The sequence below is a fragment of the Myiozetetes cayanensis genome, unplaced genomic scaffold, assembly GCF_022539395.1.
Source record: "Myiozetetes cayanensis isolate MyiCay16 unplaced genomic scaffold, myiCay2020 scf1, whole genome shotgun sequence".
Taxonomy (NCBI): domain Eukaryota; kingdom Metazoa; phylum Chordata; class Aves; order Passeriformes; family Tyrannidae; genus Myiozetetes; species Myiozetetes cayanensis.
This window is the reverse complement of record NW_026086604.1, coordinates 114374416-114389058: the sequence shown is the minus strand read 5'-3', so window position 1 is coordinate 114389058 and position 14643 is coordinate 114374416. Positions and strand designations below refer to the sequence as shown.

Here is a 14643-nt window from a genome sequence, read left to right as displayed (position 1 = left end):
TCTGAAGGTAATAACTAATTGCAGTTACCTGAGCCATAAAAAATAATTTGTAACTTTATAAAACAAGACTTTTTCTTTTTTTCTTCTTTTCTTTTTCTTCTTTTTTCCCCTTTTTCCCTCCCCCTCCTTCCCCTTTCTTCTTGTTCTCTTTCTTTTCACCCTTTTGTATAGCTCATTAAGCATCAGGAAGTTTCACTGATTTGGGGAAGTCTTCCTCTTTAAAAGGCATTATAGGATATAGACAGAATATAGACAGAAGGCATGTCCTTGTTTTCCTCTATTCTACAGAAGAGAGAAGTTTTGGCTTTTTTTCTCTCCAAAGACCTCATTTGATTGACCCATGGCTTCTGATGAAAAGTAATGTGTAGCCTTGAAGTGTCTTGATATTTTAGAGACAGTCCCAGCTTTTGCAGCAAAAGAGGAAAACAGGGCAGACTTCTGATGCTCTGGAGAGCCCTGGCCTTAACTCTACAGAGCCTTGGGTGAAGCAGTCAGCAAAAGCCTGAGAGAAGACAAAACAAGGGGATGAATTTCAGTCAGAAGGAAAAAACTAAACAGTAAGATTCCCTGTGTGTAACATGATCTAAACCATCTGGGATCTTTTTCTATAATTTAATGAGACTTCAACTAGACTGCTGCTTACTGACAGTGCTGATATTTTGTTCTGATGGCATTCACAGCGACATTGGCTAATAGCTTCTTTCAATAGCAACATGATGTATTAAAAGCATAATTCAGTGAGAAAAGACTTGTTCTCCTAGAACCACACTGATAAGTAAATAAATCTGTCTGAAAGTTTATTACGTTTCTACAAAGTGATGTCCTTCATTGCTTACAGATGCTTTCCAATTAGTGTTTCCACATGGGCACCCTGGGTTTCCAGCTGCACCTACTATAAATGGCTGTTAGTAATGCTGTATGCTCTTGTCTAGTTTTGAACAGATATTTCATTATGCTACTTTTTACACATGCACTTTTAGGAAGAAAGGTAGGTATTTATTTTGCAATGAGATGTTTGTACGACATCAGACCAACCACTCTTCTCTTCAAATTTTCTCACAATTTTATGGCCACGCTAAGTCTGCTGATAGGCTACCTTTTATTTTTATGATCTTTACATTAAGCTTGAGCTAAAAGCTGACCCCATGCTTCACCATGAGTTAGGCTGTTCTTTGGACAAAAGAAAGTTCAAAGTACTATTTTTCCTGATGACTACCTCCCTCCCTTCTGCTGATGTTTCCTTATTTTGTCCATGATCCCTAAATCCATGTACTGGATTATGATGCAGACTACTTGCCACCTCCTGGGATGACAGCTGCAGTAGGTTCTTGCATTAGTTTTTTGGAAGAGTGGTAGGAGGCTTGTGTTAGCACTGTCTATTGAACCCTTTCACTGATTTGGCTAGGGAATTGCAAAAGCAGTTTGATTTTATAGAGCAGTTAAATAACTAGAAGGTTAAAACCTACTGCTTTCCTACTAATGGGGTTACCATAATTTGTTTCATTGGGCAGGCTCAGAGCCTGCTTACAGCATGTGCTCACATGGATTCAAGAGAAATTGGGAAGATTAATCCTCTCTATGAAGTTATATAAATGCTCAGTGTGTGTTTCAAAACCCTTCTGTACAAAAAACATGAACCCAAAGGATGGAATTATCAATCCAGATCCATGACTTGACTCTTTCTCAAGTTTCAACTCTAGCCACTTCATTTCAGGAAGGTGCCAGTGGACAGCATGTCAAATACGGGTTATAGTTCTTGAATGATGGCCTCAACAGAAAATCCTCAATCTTACTGAAAACTGCTTATTAATATTAATAGATAAAACTGAAATAATAGACAGGGACTATAGAGACACTGATATTTTCATTAAATAAAATATTCTCTGACCTAACCTTGTGAAAAAAGCAGTGGAAAACAAATGATCGGTTTCTAAAATGGAGCCCTTCAATGTAAATGGACGAGTGAGCAGCAGAATCCCCACTTTCTCCATGTTGTATCTTTTGAAATCTTGTCTTTTGAAATCTATATGAATAAGAATCAGGACGCAGCCAACACCAATGCTGGAGACCTCCTATTCTGCAGATCCCAGGCCTTCTGTTTCTAAGGGCTGCCACTGCCAGAGGAACCAGAATCAGAGTCACAAAAATATTTTGTATGAAGATATTGTTGTTTATATTTGTATCACTTTTGTGTTTTCAAACTGAAAAACCTGAAATTTTTCTTTATAAGGGTAGTGGTCTGTTTTTGGTATTGCTGTGTTTTTGCTTACAGGAAATTCCATGTCATCTTCAAAGCTTCTTTTTTAAGATAATAAAATAATGAGGTTAAAAGCAAAATAATGTCATTTGAAAACATGGCTGCATTTAGATGAATGTGTGCTACAACTCCTCCTGATGTCAAAATATCAGACACAATTTCAACCTAATAAGTACATGTTTTTTCATATATATATATATAGAATAGATACGTAAATATATATACACACATACATACATGTCTATGAGAGATCATCCTGCTTTAAGAAAATTTCTTGCTTTGTTTTCAAAAGTACATCCCTCAGTAGACTGAGAAACTGTATTTACTGCTGTGATTACATCTACATGTTGGCCCTGAAAGTCCAAAAACAATAACGACCATAGGTTATAAACACAGTTTTAACAACAGATTTCAAAAATACAATATCAAGGGAAAGCAAATTGGGCTTATTTGGGGATTGCTCAACTGCAAGCAATGAAGTAAAGACTAGACTGCTCAGGAAGGACTGAGCCTGACTATTTCTGAAACAGTCCATATTGAAGAAACTGTATTTTGTTTTGTTTTGTGTTACTTTTTCTGGTTTTGTTGGGTTATTTTTCTTTTTAGCTACATATACTATATATTTGTTTATATAAACAGACTGTCTCAATTAGTACTTTCCCAGGAGTTAGTTGACAAATGCTGAATGCCTTGTACTACTATAACTGTGACAAAATAATGATCATTGGAGGTGGAGGGAAAGTAAGTTGCAGACTGATAATATTTATGAGTCTGCCTTGAAGCTTTTTGCATTCAAACAGAATGTATTTCACTGACTTAACAGAGCTTTTAGATAATCTTGTGTATTTTGCTAATTGTTAAAACTGCAACCCGGTAAATTTATTACATCAGGGAAGTATTTATCTCCTTAAATGCAGGGTTTTTTTTCTAATCTGAATGGAGATAGGAAAAGGAAATTAGAGCAGACAAAAACATAGTACACATAAGGTTAGTGTATGCAAAATGGCATTAACAGCCATTGCTTAATTCTCTGCTTTTGCTCAGTGAAAACTCAGTGTAACTAGAGGATTTTGAAATGGTTTCATTAAGTAGGAAAGATAGTGGAGCTAGACAAGCAGAGACAAGAAAGCTGAATAAACAAAACTGAAATGTAGATTTGCTGGAGCTCATAAATTAGCTTTCATAAAACGTGTACTGCAGACTGCAGCTGTTACATACAAAAAAATGTAAAGAACACTAAGGCTGGAAAAGGCATGCACTCAAACTAGGACTTGCCATAACACAGGTAGCCTGTGTCCACAGGGTGATAAATGGAAACTTTGAGGTGGTGAATTAAGCCTCTCTCTGCTTAACATTGGCAGTTTGCAGGAGAGGGAAGGATAGACGAATGCTCTGCTGAAAAGCATCTCCTCTTAAAATGTCATTTCTCTCTCTTCCTCTCTCCATCATGGCAGTGATGACATGATGAGCATGTCCAAAAAGTTGGACATGCTAGGCAAGATGAGGCATATGGCATATGAGGCACTGAGTTACCTAGCAGTAGAAGAAATAGAGCACAGGTTGAAGCTGGGTATGGAAAAGAAGGCTGGAAAGACATGGAGGAGGGGATTTGCACATCTCTAATAGATTTTAATAATTGTACATGGTGTTCCATAGATTATGTAGAGGGTTGCAAAGCTATTTGTAACAAGTTTTAAATCAGCTCCACAAGATTATTACTTTCCTTCTTATTCATACTGAAATAAATGTTTTACTTTGTTATTAAAGTATTTTACTATCTCCTTTCAGGTACCAAATTATTGAGATACAACTATATTCTGGTTTAAGATGTAAATACATTTTTAATGGATCCATTTTAGATTCATTAATAGATTATAAATCCATTTTGGAATGGATTTACATTGACTGTTAAAACTTGTAGGGAGACTTACTTCCAGGACATAAGCATGATCTCGTGGCCACACAGGACTTGGGGAAACAAGTTCTTGAGCCTTCTTTACTACTCCTGTGAAAATGTTAGCACAACCATCTGTTCCCATATAAGTTAGTTGCATGCTAGCCCATATGCGTTCTTAGTTTTACAATAATTTCAGATCAAAGAGTGTCACCAGAGTATAGCACACAGGCTGGCACCTGCAATAGCAGAATTCAAAGAAAAAAATTATAGATTTTTGTTAACACATACATTTGATTTCTGCAGAGATGATGGAGAAGAACGAGGCGCTAATTTGCTTAAAGCAGTAGAACCTTTCATTTGCTGTGTTAATTGATGATTGTCAAAGTTCTGTTATTTACAAGTGAGAAAGTACTTTCTTATAGTTATGCTTTTTCTTTCAGCTCCTTTCAGCTCCTAGTTCAGTTGCAATTTTTGTACGCATTGTTTTCTCTTTGCACTTTACTCCCCTCAACAAAATGTTGACATCTTGTCAGAACTACATAACTTTCAAAATGAAATGTTATCACTGATGCTGGGAATCTTTGGCTAAGCTAATGAAAGAGCGAGTTTGGTTTCCTCAGGCAAAGTCTTTGGCATCCTGGTCTGTCAGTCTTGAAGTGCACACTTTCTGCGATGGAAAAGAGGAGATGATCAGGCTAAAACTTCTCTGGCATTATGATGTATCCAGCAGCAGGTTTACTTTGCTAACAATTTATAACTCTGCCAATGAGACAGTGTTGTAATAGTGAAGATTTAGCATCGACACTGTTGGCAAGTTATTACAGCTATCTACACAGAAGTATTTTTATCTTTGTCTTCTACATAACAAATCTCTGGAAACAGGGTGGTGCGTTTTAATACTTTTCTTTAAGGCTTGATTCGCCTCTCCTTAAAAGAGTATTTAGTTTACTAAGTATCCTACTGAAACATAAAGAAAGGTTCCAGATTTACATGTCCTGTGCAGCCTAATTCTGCACTCTTATGCATATATATCTGATGATAACTATTCCTTGAAAAGCTATAGTTTTCTGCCACATGACTTGTATATCTAATAAGCAAAATATTTAAACTTTCTTTCTTCAGATAATCGGGTTCACAGTCTAGGAAACATTTAATTTAGTTAGTCTGGCATGTTATACACAGATGCAGAGCTTCACAAAGGAGCTCTGCAATTTAATCCCTCTTTCTTTCATCACAGAGAAGTGGAAATAATCACATAAATTTGTGCATTTGGTATTTCCAGCCCTTGAGTGATAGAAGGGACAGGATAAGCTGGATCAGTGTCTGTCTGGAGAGTAGTGTGGCAAGAAAAGTCCTGAGTAATTGATGGTTTGCCACTGGATATAATATATGGGAAAAAAAAAAAAAAAAAGGAAGTCTTAAGCTTTTTTTCCAGGACAAAACTACTCGCAGATTGTCAAGAGCAAAAGGAGACCATAGCTTTGCATGAGTATCACTCATTCCAAGTAATTCATAGGGATATGTATGGCTAAGAAAGAACTCACTACTCAATTAAAATTTTGACAAGATGAGTGCAGAATTTAATTATTTTGTTAAAGAATTATATTAACTTGCTGCCCATAATCCCATTCCCTTTCTATATTGCAATACCTGTGCAATATTTCTCTGTAATACCCAAATATCTACCAAGATTTTTCTATCCTGAGTATTTCACTGGGCTCTGTCTGGGGTGGGCATGACTGAAGATTGTGTATTTTCATACGGTGAGTGCACATATCTTACCAGTAGAGCTAATGGTCTCAGTCTGTTCCTTGGTTTAAGCCGGCCTTATTTTCTAGTAAATGGAATGCTTGGCTCTGAAAGCTATTGGCATTCTAATGGCAGGGTTTTGTATAAAACCTCGCTTTTAAATTCCTTAGTCTGATGACCTTTGTTTTCATTTCAGTCTGAGGACAGACTTCTAGCTGTCAAAGTGAGGAAAGGTAGAAAGGGTGGTTGAGAGAGTGACCATAAAGCACTCTCTTTTTTTATGTATATATAAAAGGTGGACTACAGCCAAATTGCCTTCGATAAGATTATGCTTCATTTGGTCTCTATTCTCCTTCCCCGTGATGTGCTTATATAAGCCTTGAGGTTATTAAAACATATTTTGACCCCTCACTTCATAATGCAAGAGAAAGATTAGACTCTTTCTTCAAGAGTGGTGGCCTGAAGCAATAAAGAGAGTCTGTATATAAATAAACCTCCAAGAGAAATAGACGACTCTTGACAATATAGAAAACCTTTGTATGCACCATCTGAAGCAGGGAAGGAATTTCTGTCTCACAGATGAGTGCATTCAAAAGAACTGTAACAAAATAGGGTACTACTTTTTTGATGAGAAAGTTCTGTTTTTGGCCTATAGAATTATATGATGCTGGCTTTCAGTAAAAGCTAAGTAATAGATTGCATTGGATCAGTATATTTTTCCAAGAATGCTCCTCAATAATGAAACTACACTTCTGTTTTTGACAGAATGCAACCTTATATTGAGCTAGTCCTGACCTAAAACAGATCATCTCTATTCTTGAAGAGTATCTCATATTCATTTCCTCCTTTCAGAGTAAAGGGGCTGGGGGGTGGTTGTGTGCAGGAAACCAACCAACAAGCTCAGTTTAGGGCTTCTAAAGATTGAGTGTGTAAATGCATCCAGGACTGACTACTCCATCACGCAGGGAACTCCTCAGGAGACAAGTAACCTGTGCATGTATTCAGTGTGTGTTTCCTGCCCAGCAAACAAGCTGGGTCAGGATGAACGGCAGTGGCTGGGGTGGGAATAGCGAGCTTCACGCGCCATCTGGCTCTGGTGCTGCTGTATCCCGGTGGTCTGGGACGGGACCACGCTGGGCATGGGCTTGGTCAGGTAGACCCAGGCGGCCCTGGGCGTGGGGACGGGATGGTGGAGAGGTGAGGGGTGGCTCTGGGTGGGTTTGCGGAGGGGATGTTGCATCCCAGAGGGTGGATGAGAGGAGTCTCCCTCCCCGTGTGGCGGTGCTGGCACACCACATTTTGTGCATGTTTGCTTTGCTTAGTCAAAATATTTACAGAGAAGGAGAAGGACTAAAGATAATGAAAGAAAATATGATAGAGAGAAACAGTAAGTAACATTAATGGTGACAGGATGTGGAACAATTTCAGTGACCAATGTTCATGCGCAGAAAATTCAAATGTACTTTGATTACACAAAAGGGCAAATGCATTAAACCATTAAATGTTAAATTAAACCATTAAATGTATCTATTTCTAATGATGAGCCATATTACAATAACTCCCTTAAACCTACAAATCTATCATTTCAGACAATATTACAATAACTGAGTTAGGTTTGTTTGAATATGGCTGATGTCTATAACTTTCTTCAAGGAGCAGCCTTAATGGATAATATGTGCGTGTGTGTGTGTGTAAAAGGCATGAAGCAATTAAAAAGAGTAAGATATGCTTCCACTCCTCGAGGAGATTGAAACAGATGTTTAAAGACCATTGCCACTATTGGTGATATTTAGAAGAAAGAGTTGAGAATGACTTCTTGTCCACTGAAACTACTGCTAGAATGCAGCCAGGTAGAAAGTAATTTTACCAGTAAGAATTTGACCAGTTTAAAAGTTATAATGGCATTTTGTAGAGATCTGTGATTCCATTTTCAAGCAGTAAAGTAAAATTTCTTAATGCTTCTTCTCGTTGCAGCACTTCAGGTGGATAGGGTGATGAGTCTCTATAACTCTTCTGACAGTACTACTATTGAGCAGAATTTTTGATAAAAGAGTCAAAAGTGTAAAAAATAAAAAATTAAGAGTGGAAAATTCAAGTGGAAGAAGGAACGGTTGAAATACCTTGCTTCTGACACAATTTCTACCTTTTTTTAGAAGAGTTTTCTTACTTAGTCTTTAACCTCAAAATGAGAATATTTAAACCCAATGTAAATCCAGTCTGCTTCTTTCCCTGATTTTTCTCTCCTCCAGTTTTCTTTCCTCCTGTTCCAAATTCTCCCTGTCCCTTCTTTAATAACCTTAAGTGGAAGCCTTACCTGATTACTGAACTAGTAATGTTACTCTCAAAGCTGCCTGTCTGACTCCTGGAAAGTTTGACCAGGACAGAGATGACCAGATGAATTTCCTTTGAAGCATATTTTCATGCTTTTAACTGTGACGGTCCTTCTAAAAGAAAGCTGCTGTTTCACCTCCCATGCCTTGTCTATAGTGTTCAACAGGCAGTCAGAGAACTTCCACTTGAAAATCTAAACTATAAAACTTAACTGTGATCTTCCTGTGCCCAATTCTTTTTCAAAACTGAAAACTTCAGAAAACAGCACACTAATCTGCTTGCTCTTCTTAAGGACCCCTCCAGAGCTCAGCTGATCATGTGGCAGTAGACAGTCGTGGCAGCAGTGGTTCAGGGAAATAGTCCTGTTTCTTTATATGTATTAAAGTAGACTTGTACTGGTGAATGAATGCCGAAAATAGTATGTTGTGAAGCAGCATGATTGTAGAAGTGTAAAGACATGTCCAAACAAAAAAATGTTAAACTCTCCAGTGCTACTTACATATCTGATAAATAATATTAGGAGGCTGATGGTGGATGGAGGTTGGTATTGGTACCCAAAACCTGAAAGAGAAAAAAGCCTGGTACTGGGCTGAATTATTTAAGAATGGATGGGATTGGGATTCTAGGATGTTTGCTTTTGCAATACACTACCAGCATCCAGGCATTCATTATTTTCTTATTCCTAGTAGTGTTAATAGGAAGCTTATGAATTACGTCATTGGAATTGAATAACGTATCTTGCAAAACAGGACGTACACAACGACTGACAACAGTAAGAATTTATTTTAAGCTGTATGATTATGTAGCAGGTGTGGACCGAGAAAGGTTGACAAGTTTTTGCCAAATTCAGCGTTTTCCTACTTCAGTCTTAGCAAGGTGAATGTTACAGACAGTAAGGAAGACAGCTGATATTAATTTTATAGATGACGTGTGGTATTAGATATCTCACCATCTGTAAGCTACAATGAGTTAATTCTATTTCTGTTCTGAGCCTGATATCTGATTAGTTTAAATATCTTTGAATTACTGGAATGATCCTCTGACTATCAGGTCTTCTGTCAAGGGATTTTAATGAGTATGAAGTCAGATGATTAAGGTAGAACGATTCTGTAGTAAATATGAACGCTTCAGATGTCAAGTTAACAAAGTGAAAGCTTTTCCAGGAAATAAGCAACATCAATTGAGAGTTCATGGTTTCAAAGGACTAAGCAGCTTCATTAAACTCTATTAATGATCCCTGTAGATAAATTTTGCATTCAAATTAATGTCTTCCTTCTGGAGAAAGCAGTATTACTGAGCTTCAACCAATGATGCAAAGAGATTTACATGAGCTGAACATCTGTGATTCCCTGACTACTGACCTCCTAAATAAGATTTTTTTTTTAGAATTACATAGTTGTAGATTTAGTAGTTCACTTTTTGCCCCCCTTTCTCTGCTAAAAGACAGCTGTTTGAATTAAATTCATTCTTTATCCTTGCAGGGTCTTCATTCTGGTGCTTACTGGATATTGTTCCTATAAAGAATGAAAAAGGAGATGTAGTACTCTTTCTGGCCTCTTTCAAAGATATAACAGACACAAAAGTGAAGATTGCTGCAGAAGACAAAAAGGAAGGTTTGTGTGAATTGCAAAAACAGTGATAAGAACCAATATTTATATGTTTTTGAGAATTGCACCTTCATGAACTTTTGCTCTTGTGTATACCTTTCACTATAGAGAAAGACCTCCTAGCTTTCCAAAGAAGAAATTAATATATGTCATGGAAGGATAAATAATCTGTCATTTGTTTTTATTTACGTACTGCTCCACATTTGGGAGACAGAGCACTTAGTTCTCAAAGTTAAAGTTGCTTTTATGTACCATGACTTAATTTATTTACTTTCTGAATTTTCAGAGGTGCATTTTGGAAAAACTAAACCTTTTCAAATATTCCTTCCATGAATCTGATTTCAGTATGGTTGAGAGATGAATGAATGCATTTTTTCGTGGTTTTCCATAAGCAGAATTTAGGAATTATTTTGCCTGTTGGGAAGCATATATGCTCTTGCGTCATCTAATTTTCATTACATTAAATTATAAGCTTTATTATGTCATCAGGATTGTCCAATAGTATAAGAAATACATTCTCACTTTTATTTGCTTCTGAAAGGAAACACTGCAAGGATTCTCTCTTGAATTTAGGAAAAAGATTGTATTATGTTAATGATTCACAACTGCCATAAAATAATTTTGACTGCATAGTGTAATCAAGGTTTGCTAAATATTGCTAAGACAAAGCAAAGTCAGTGTGGGTGGATGAAGGCTATGCAGTGAGCATTGCTCTCTGTTGTACATCAGAGGCAGTGAACTTATTCCAGATTTACATTCTGTAGAGGTATAGTGAACCAACACTTTAGTTCTGCAATTTTTCAGAGTCAAAGAAACTATTTAGAAAGAGTAGATAAGTAGACAGCATGAGTAACTCTCAGAATTCTGTAAAATGTCATTACTGGTTTGAATTTTCCAATCTGTTACTACTCTGGTATGTATTTTTTTCACCCTATAATAACCATTTGCTCTCAGCATACCTCAAAAAAAAATGTACATATGGTTCTAGAACTCGTTTTCTCCTCACAGGTTTCTAAAGTAGGAGAACAATTAATAATCCACTTTTTCTGGTTTTAAATATTAGCTTTTAAGAAAAAATTATATTTCAGTTACAGAGATGTGCAATTCAGCATTCTTTTATGAAATTTTAATACTTTAACTAGGAAATGTTATTTTCCCATGCTGAGGAATATTCATATATCAACATTTATGTTAAAGATGTCCAACTATTCTGTACTTTTGAACAAATAATTTCAACTTTTTCTTACTTTTCAAGCTCTGAATATTTGAGGGTTGTTTTTTGTTTTGCATCCTTCACTTTTTGCACCAAATGTATTTGAAAATTTCTGAGCTGCAAGACTGAAAAATGGCCTTGAAGGTACATTTTGCAGCTTTTCCTTACATCCAATTTCAAGAAACTATTATAAGTAACAACATTAAAACATAAAAAATATTTTATCTAGTTTCTCCTTAAGCCTCTTACGAAAGTTTTAGTAAAGTAATTTATTAAAACATGATATATGGGATCATTTAGAAGAAATATTGTCTGAACATCTGTACTCGAAAGACTAATGACTTACTTACAAGCACTGCAAATTTTCAGGATAGATTCAGTGAGAAATCACATGTTATTATCATCATGGAAACAGAAAGTAACACTTAGTATGGGGCTTTGCCAGATACACTGTTTTACATAATACAGGGAGATAACAAACAGGATTTAACTATTTATTCAGAATATTTACAAACAATTCCAGCATTTTAATTTTATGTAAATCTACCTGGCTATGTAAAAATAAATTTCGTAGTACATTAGCTCCTTGAGTTGCATTAAAATTCTTCCTATTCAGAGTGATTCACCAGTCCTCCACTGGTGAACATCATCTCATAATTGTCAGAAAAGAATTCCCAGTACAATCTATGCAACTGATTCAAAATATCTGAAATTTCAGAATGTTTAACTTCTGGAACTAATTGGTGCTTCTTTACTTAGACCACAAAAACTATCAGGCACTGAGAATGTAGGAGAAACCTCATATTAACAGTGTTTTGTTTGGATGTATGAAAGAGCTTTTTTAATGTTCAGTGATTGACATCCATTGCAAAATTATGGATACACATTACTGGATATTATTTTCACAAGCAATGTTGCTAAAAAATAGTTCTATTTTTTCAAAGATTACTGAATTTTTCCTTTTAAAAATCAAATAAGTTGCAAACTCAGAGTTGAAAGCAAGCTGTTGCTATAAGGTAAATGCCATAATGACCAGTTTCCTATTGCCTTTTTAGCATATCTCTTAAGGTTAGACTGTGTATAGCAGGGGAACTTAGATACAAACGTTCTCAGTGTGAAACTCTTTTTGCTCGTGAAAAGCCCTTGTATCAATGTTTTTGTTTCAGTCTCTCTCTTCTGTTTTCTACCAAGAACAGATTTTATAATTTGTATTAATTTCTAATCTCCTTAGAAAACTTATCTAACAAAATTATTTCAAGTTCCTTTCCTCCTAAGTCTGCCCCTTGGCATTCTATCAACACTCTATGCTATTACACTCTCACGGGTTGTGCTTCCAAAAGTCTTCTCCAGAATCTTTCTCCCTCATGTCTTTCCTACCTTTGATATCACCTGTTTTTTCTGTAAAATCTTGTTCTCCTTGTACTTTTACAATGACACATTCCTTAGCTTTATCTCCTGATTTTATGGCCTCTTTCTTTTAGTGCATTGTGTATTTACTTTCCTAAATCACAGGAGCCGATACTCTCTTCGATTTTCTACAGACATTTCCTATCTATTTTATCTCATCTGTTCACACAACTTAAGTTGTTCCTTTGTGCCAATGTGTCTTGAAAAAGTCTACCTTTTTGCCTTATTTCCCTTTACCCAGCCCAAATGTCAGATGTCGTCTGTGACCTTTTCTTTTGGATGTCTCATTCTAAATACAAATTTAACAGATTTTTTTTTCCTGCTCTTCTTCTGTATAAAAGTTTCCAGTGAAAACAGCCCTCTAATCCAATGGAAGGAGTAGTCTTTTTCCTAAGACTTTCATATAATTAAAATGCAAAAACACATGCCTGAGAAGTTTGGCAGTCTTTAAGAAGTGCTATGACAGTCACCAACTTTCATGGCTGCTTTGGTTTGGGTTGGGTTGGGTTTTTTAAGTCAAATTGCCATCCTCCTCCTCCACCCCCTCCATACCCCTTTAATTGCCATATTCTTAAAAACCTCAGCTTTTCACTATTGGCAATTTGCTTTCAACAATACATGTTTGCCCTACCTGTAATTTTACTGTAGAAGTGCACTTTATTTTCCATCTACTTAATAATATCTATAATCATTTGCTGTTGTGCAAAGCAACTCACTACCTTTTCTTCCTAAAATTTGGCTATTTAACCACATTGATGGTCTTTTCAATATACTGGAAAAGGTTTATTTTGGGTTTTTTAATAAACACTGTGATTCCTTCAGAAACTGTTTCTTAAATAGTTTTATGGGAGCTTTATTTTAGTATCCTAACTTACAATGAGCTACATTTTGGTGAAATATTTAAAAGTTCAGTTGTCCTTTTTGGGGAAACTGATTGAACTGATCAAACTGAAAATTCCAGACTCCAGTTCTGAACTCCAGTGTGGTTATGACTGGGTCAGTTCTTTTTCATTTCTGCCAATGAACTTTCTATAATACACTTGGCCATATGCTGGAATCTAGTGGGAATACAAGATTCTAGATAGGGAAATAAGAAATCAAATTATTCTGTGACTACTTTTAGATCTCTAATCTGTATGCTAATGCTAACTTGGGTTATGTAGATGTAGAGGTCTACCACTATAATAACTTTTAAAATTCCCCTGTTGAATTTGACTCATCCCAAAAAGCTTCCTTTTAATGTTTATTGTAAATCTATTTGCTGTTTTTTGGTTTTTTCATTGTGAAAATTTTGAACTCTTTGTTTTAAAACAATTATCTTAGGACAGATTTTCTCAACTTTATTCCAGCATTATTATAAAAATGTGTGCAATATATAGTAACCACAGAATTGCATGATGGTTGAGGTGGGAAGGCATCTTGAAGATTGTCTGGTCCAGTGTCCCCTTCTAAAGCAGGATCAGATTGAATGGGTTGCCCAGGACCATGAACAGATATGTCCTGAATATCATGAAGGATGGAGACTCTACAATTTATCTGGGCAACCTGTTCTGGTGTTTAACTGCTCACAGAGTAAACCACACTTTTTCTTAAACTGAATTTCAACTTTCAGGTCAGCCTGCCTGTTGGCAAAGATGCCTTCACCCTCAAGATAATGTGAGTCAAAAGTTGGACTAGAGCCTTTCCCACCCCAGATTAAACTGTGTGGTATGGTTTAACTGGCTTACTTCTTCTGGCTTCTTAGTAATCCTTAGGTCTATATAAATTTCTAAGGAAACAGATTTATTTTGATTATGCATCATTTGTTGGAGAGAGGAGTTGTTCTTTTCAGTGTGCTGAAGTAAAATACCATGTGCCAAACATTTTGCATTCCAGATTTTTTATGTTAAAAATGTCTGCTTGGAGCAGGAATGGTCTCTTCTAAGAAATTCTGCAATGTACACTTTGGTTTATTCTGTTTAATTACTGTCTCAGCTATTTCATGATTGCTCAAGCTACAGCAGTGAATATTCAGGAGACAACTTTTCATTTTAAAGCTTCTTACACCTGTCAGGAGGCAGGATATTGAGATGGGGAACATATAGTCAGATGTACAATAATCAAAGCAGATAAAATTTTTTCAGGATGCCCAGGGCACCATGCAGTTCTGTTGATGGAGGAGGCAGGATAGAAGCACCATTTT

At 36.1% G+C, this 14643-nt stretch overlaps 1 protein-coding gene across 2 annotated transcripts in view; it reads left to right on the top strand.

Moving 5' to 3' along the window:
* KCNH8 (potassium voltage-gated channel subfamily H member 8) overlaps positions 1-14643 on the top strand; it is a 178428-nt gene that overhangs the window by 62722 nt on the left and 101063 nt on the right. For both annotated transcript variants that reach the window (XM_050311757.1, XM_050311756.1), the window contains exon 3: positions 9716-9847. In XM_050311757.1, the coding sequence (XP_050167714.1) occupies positions 9716-9847 (132 nt within the window). The remainder of the gene's footprint in view (positions 1-9715; positions 9848-14643) is intronic.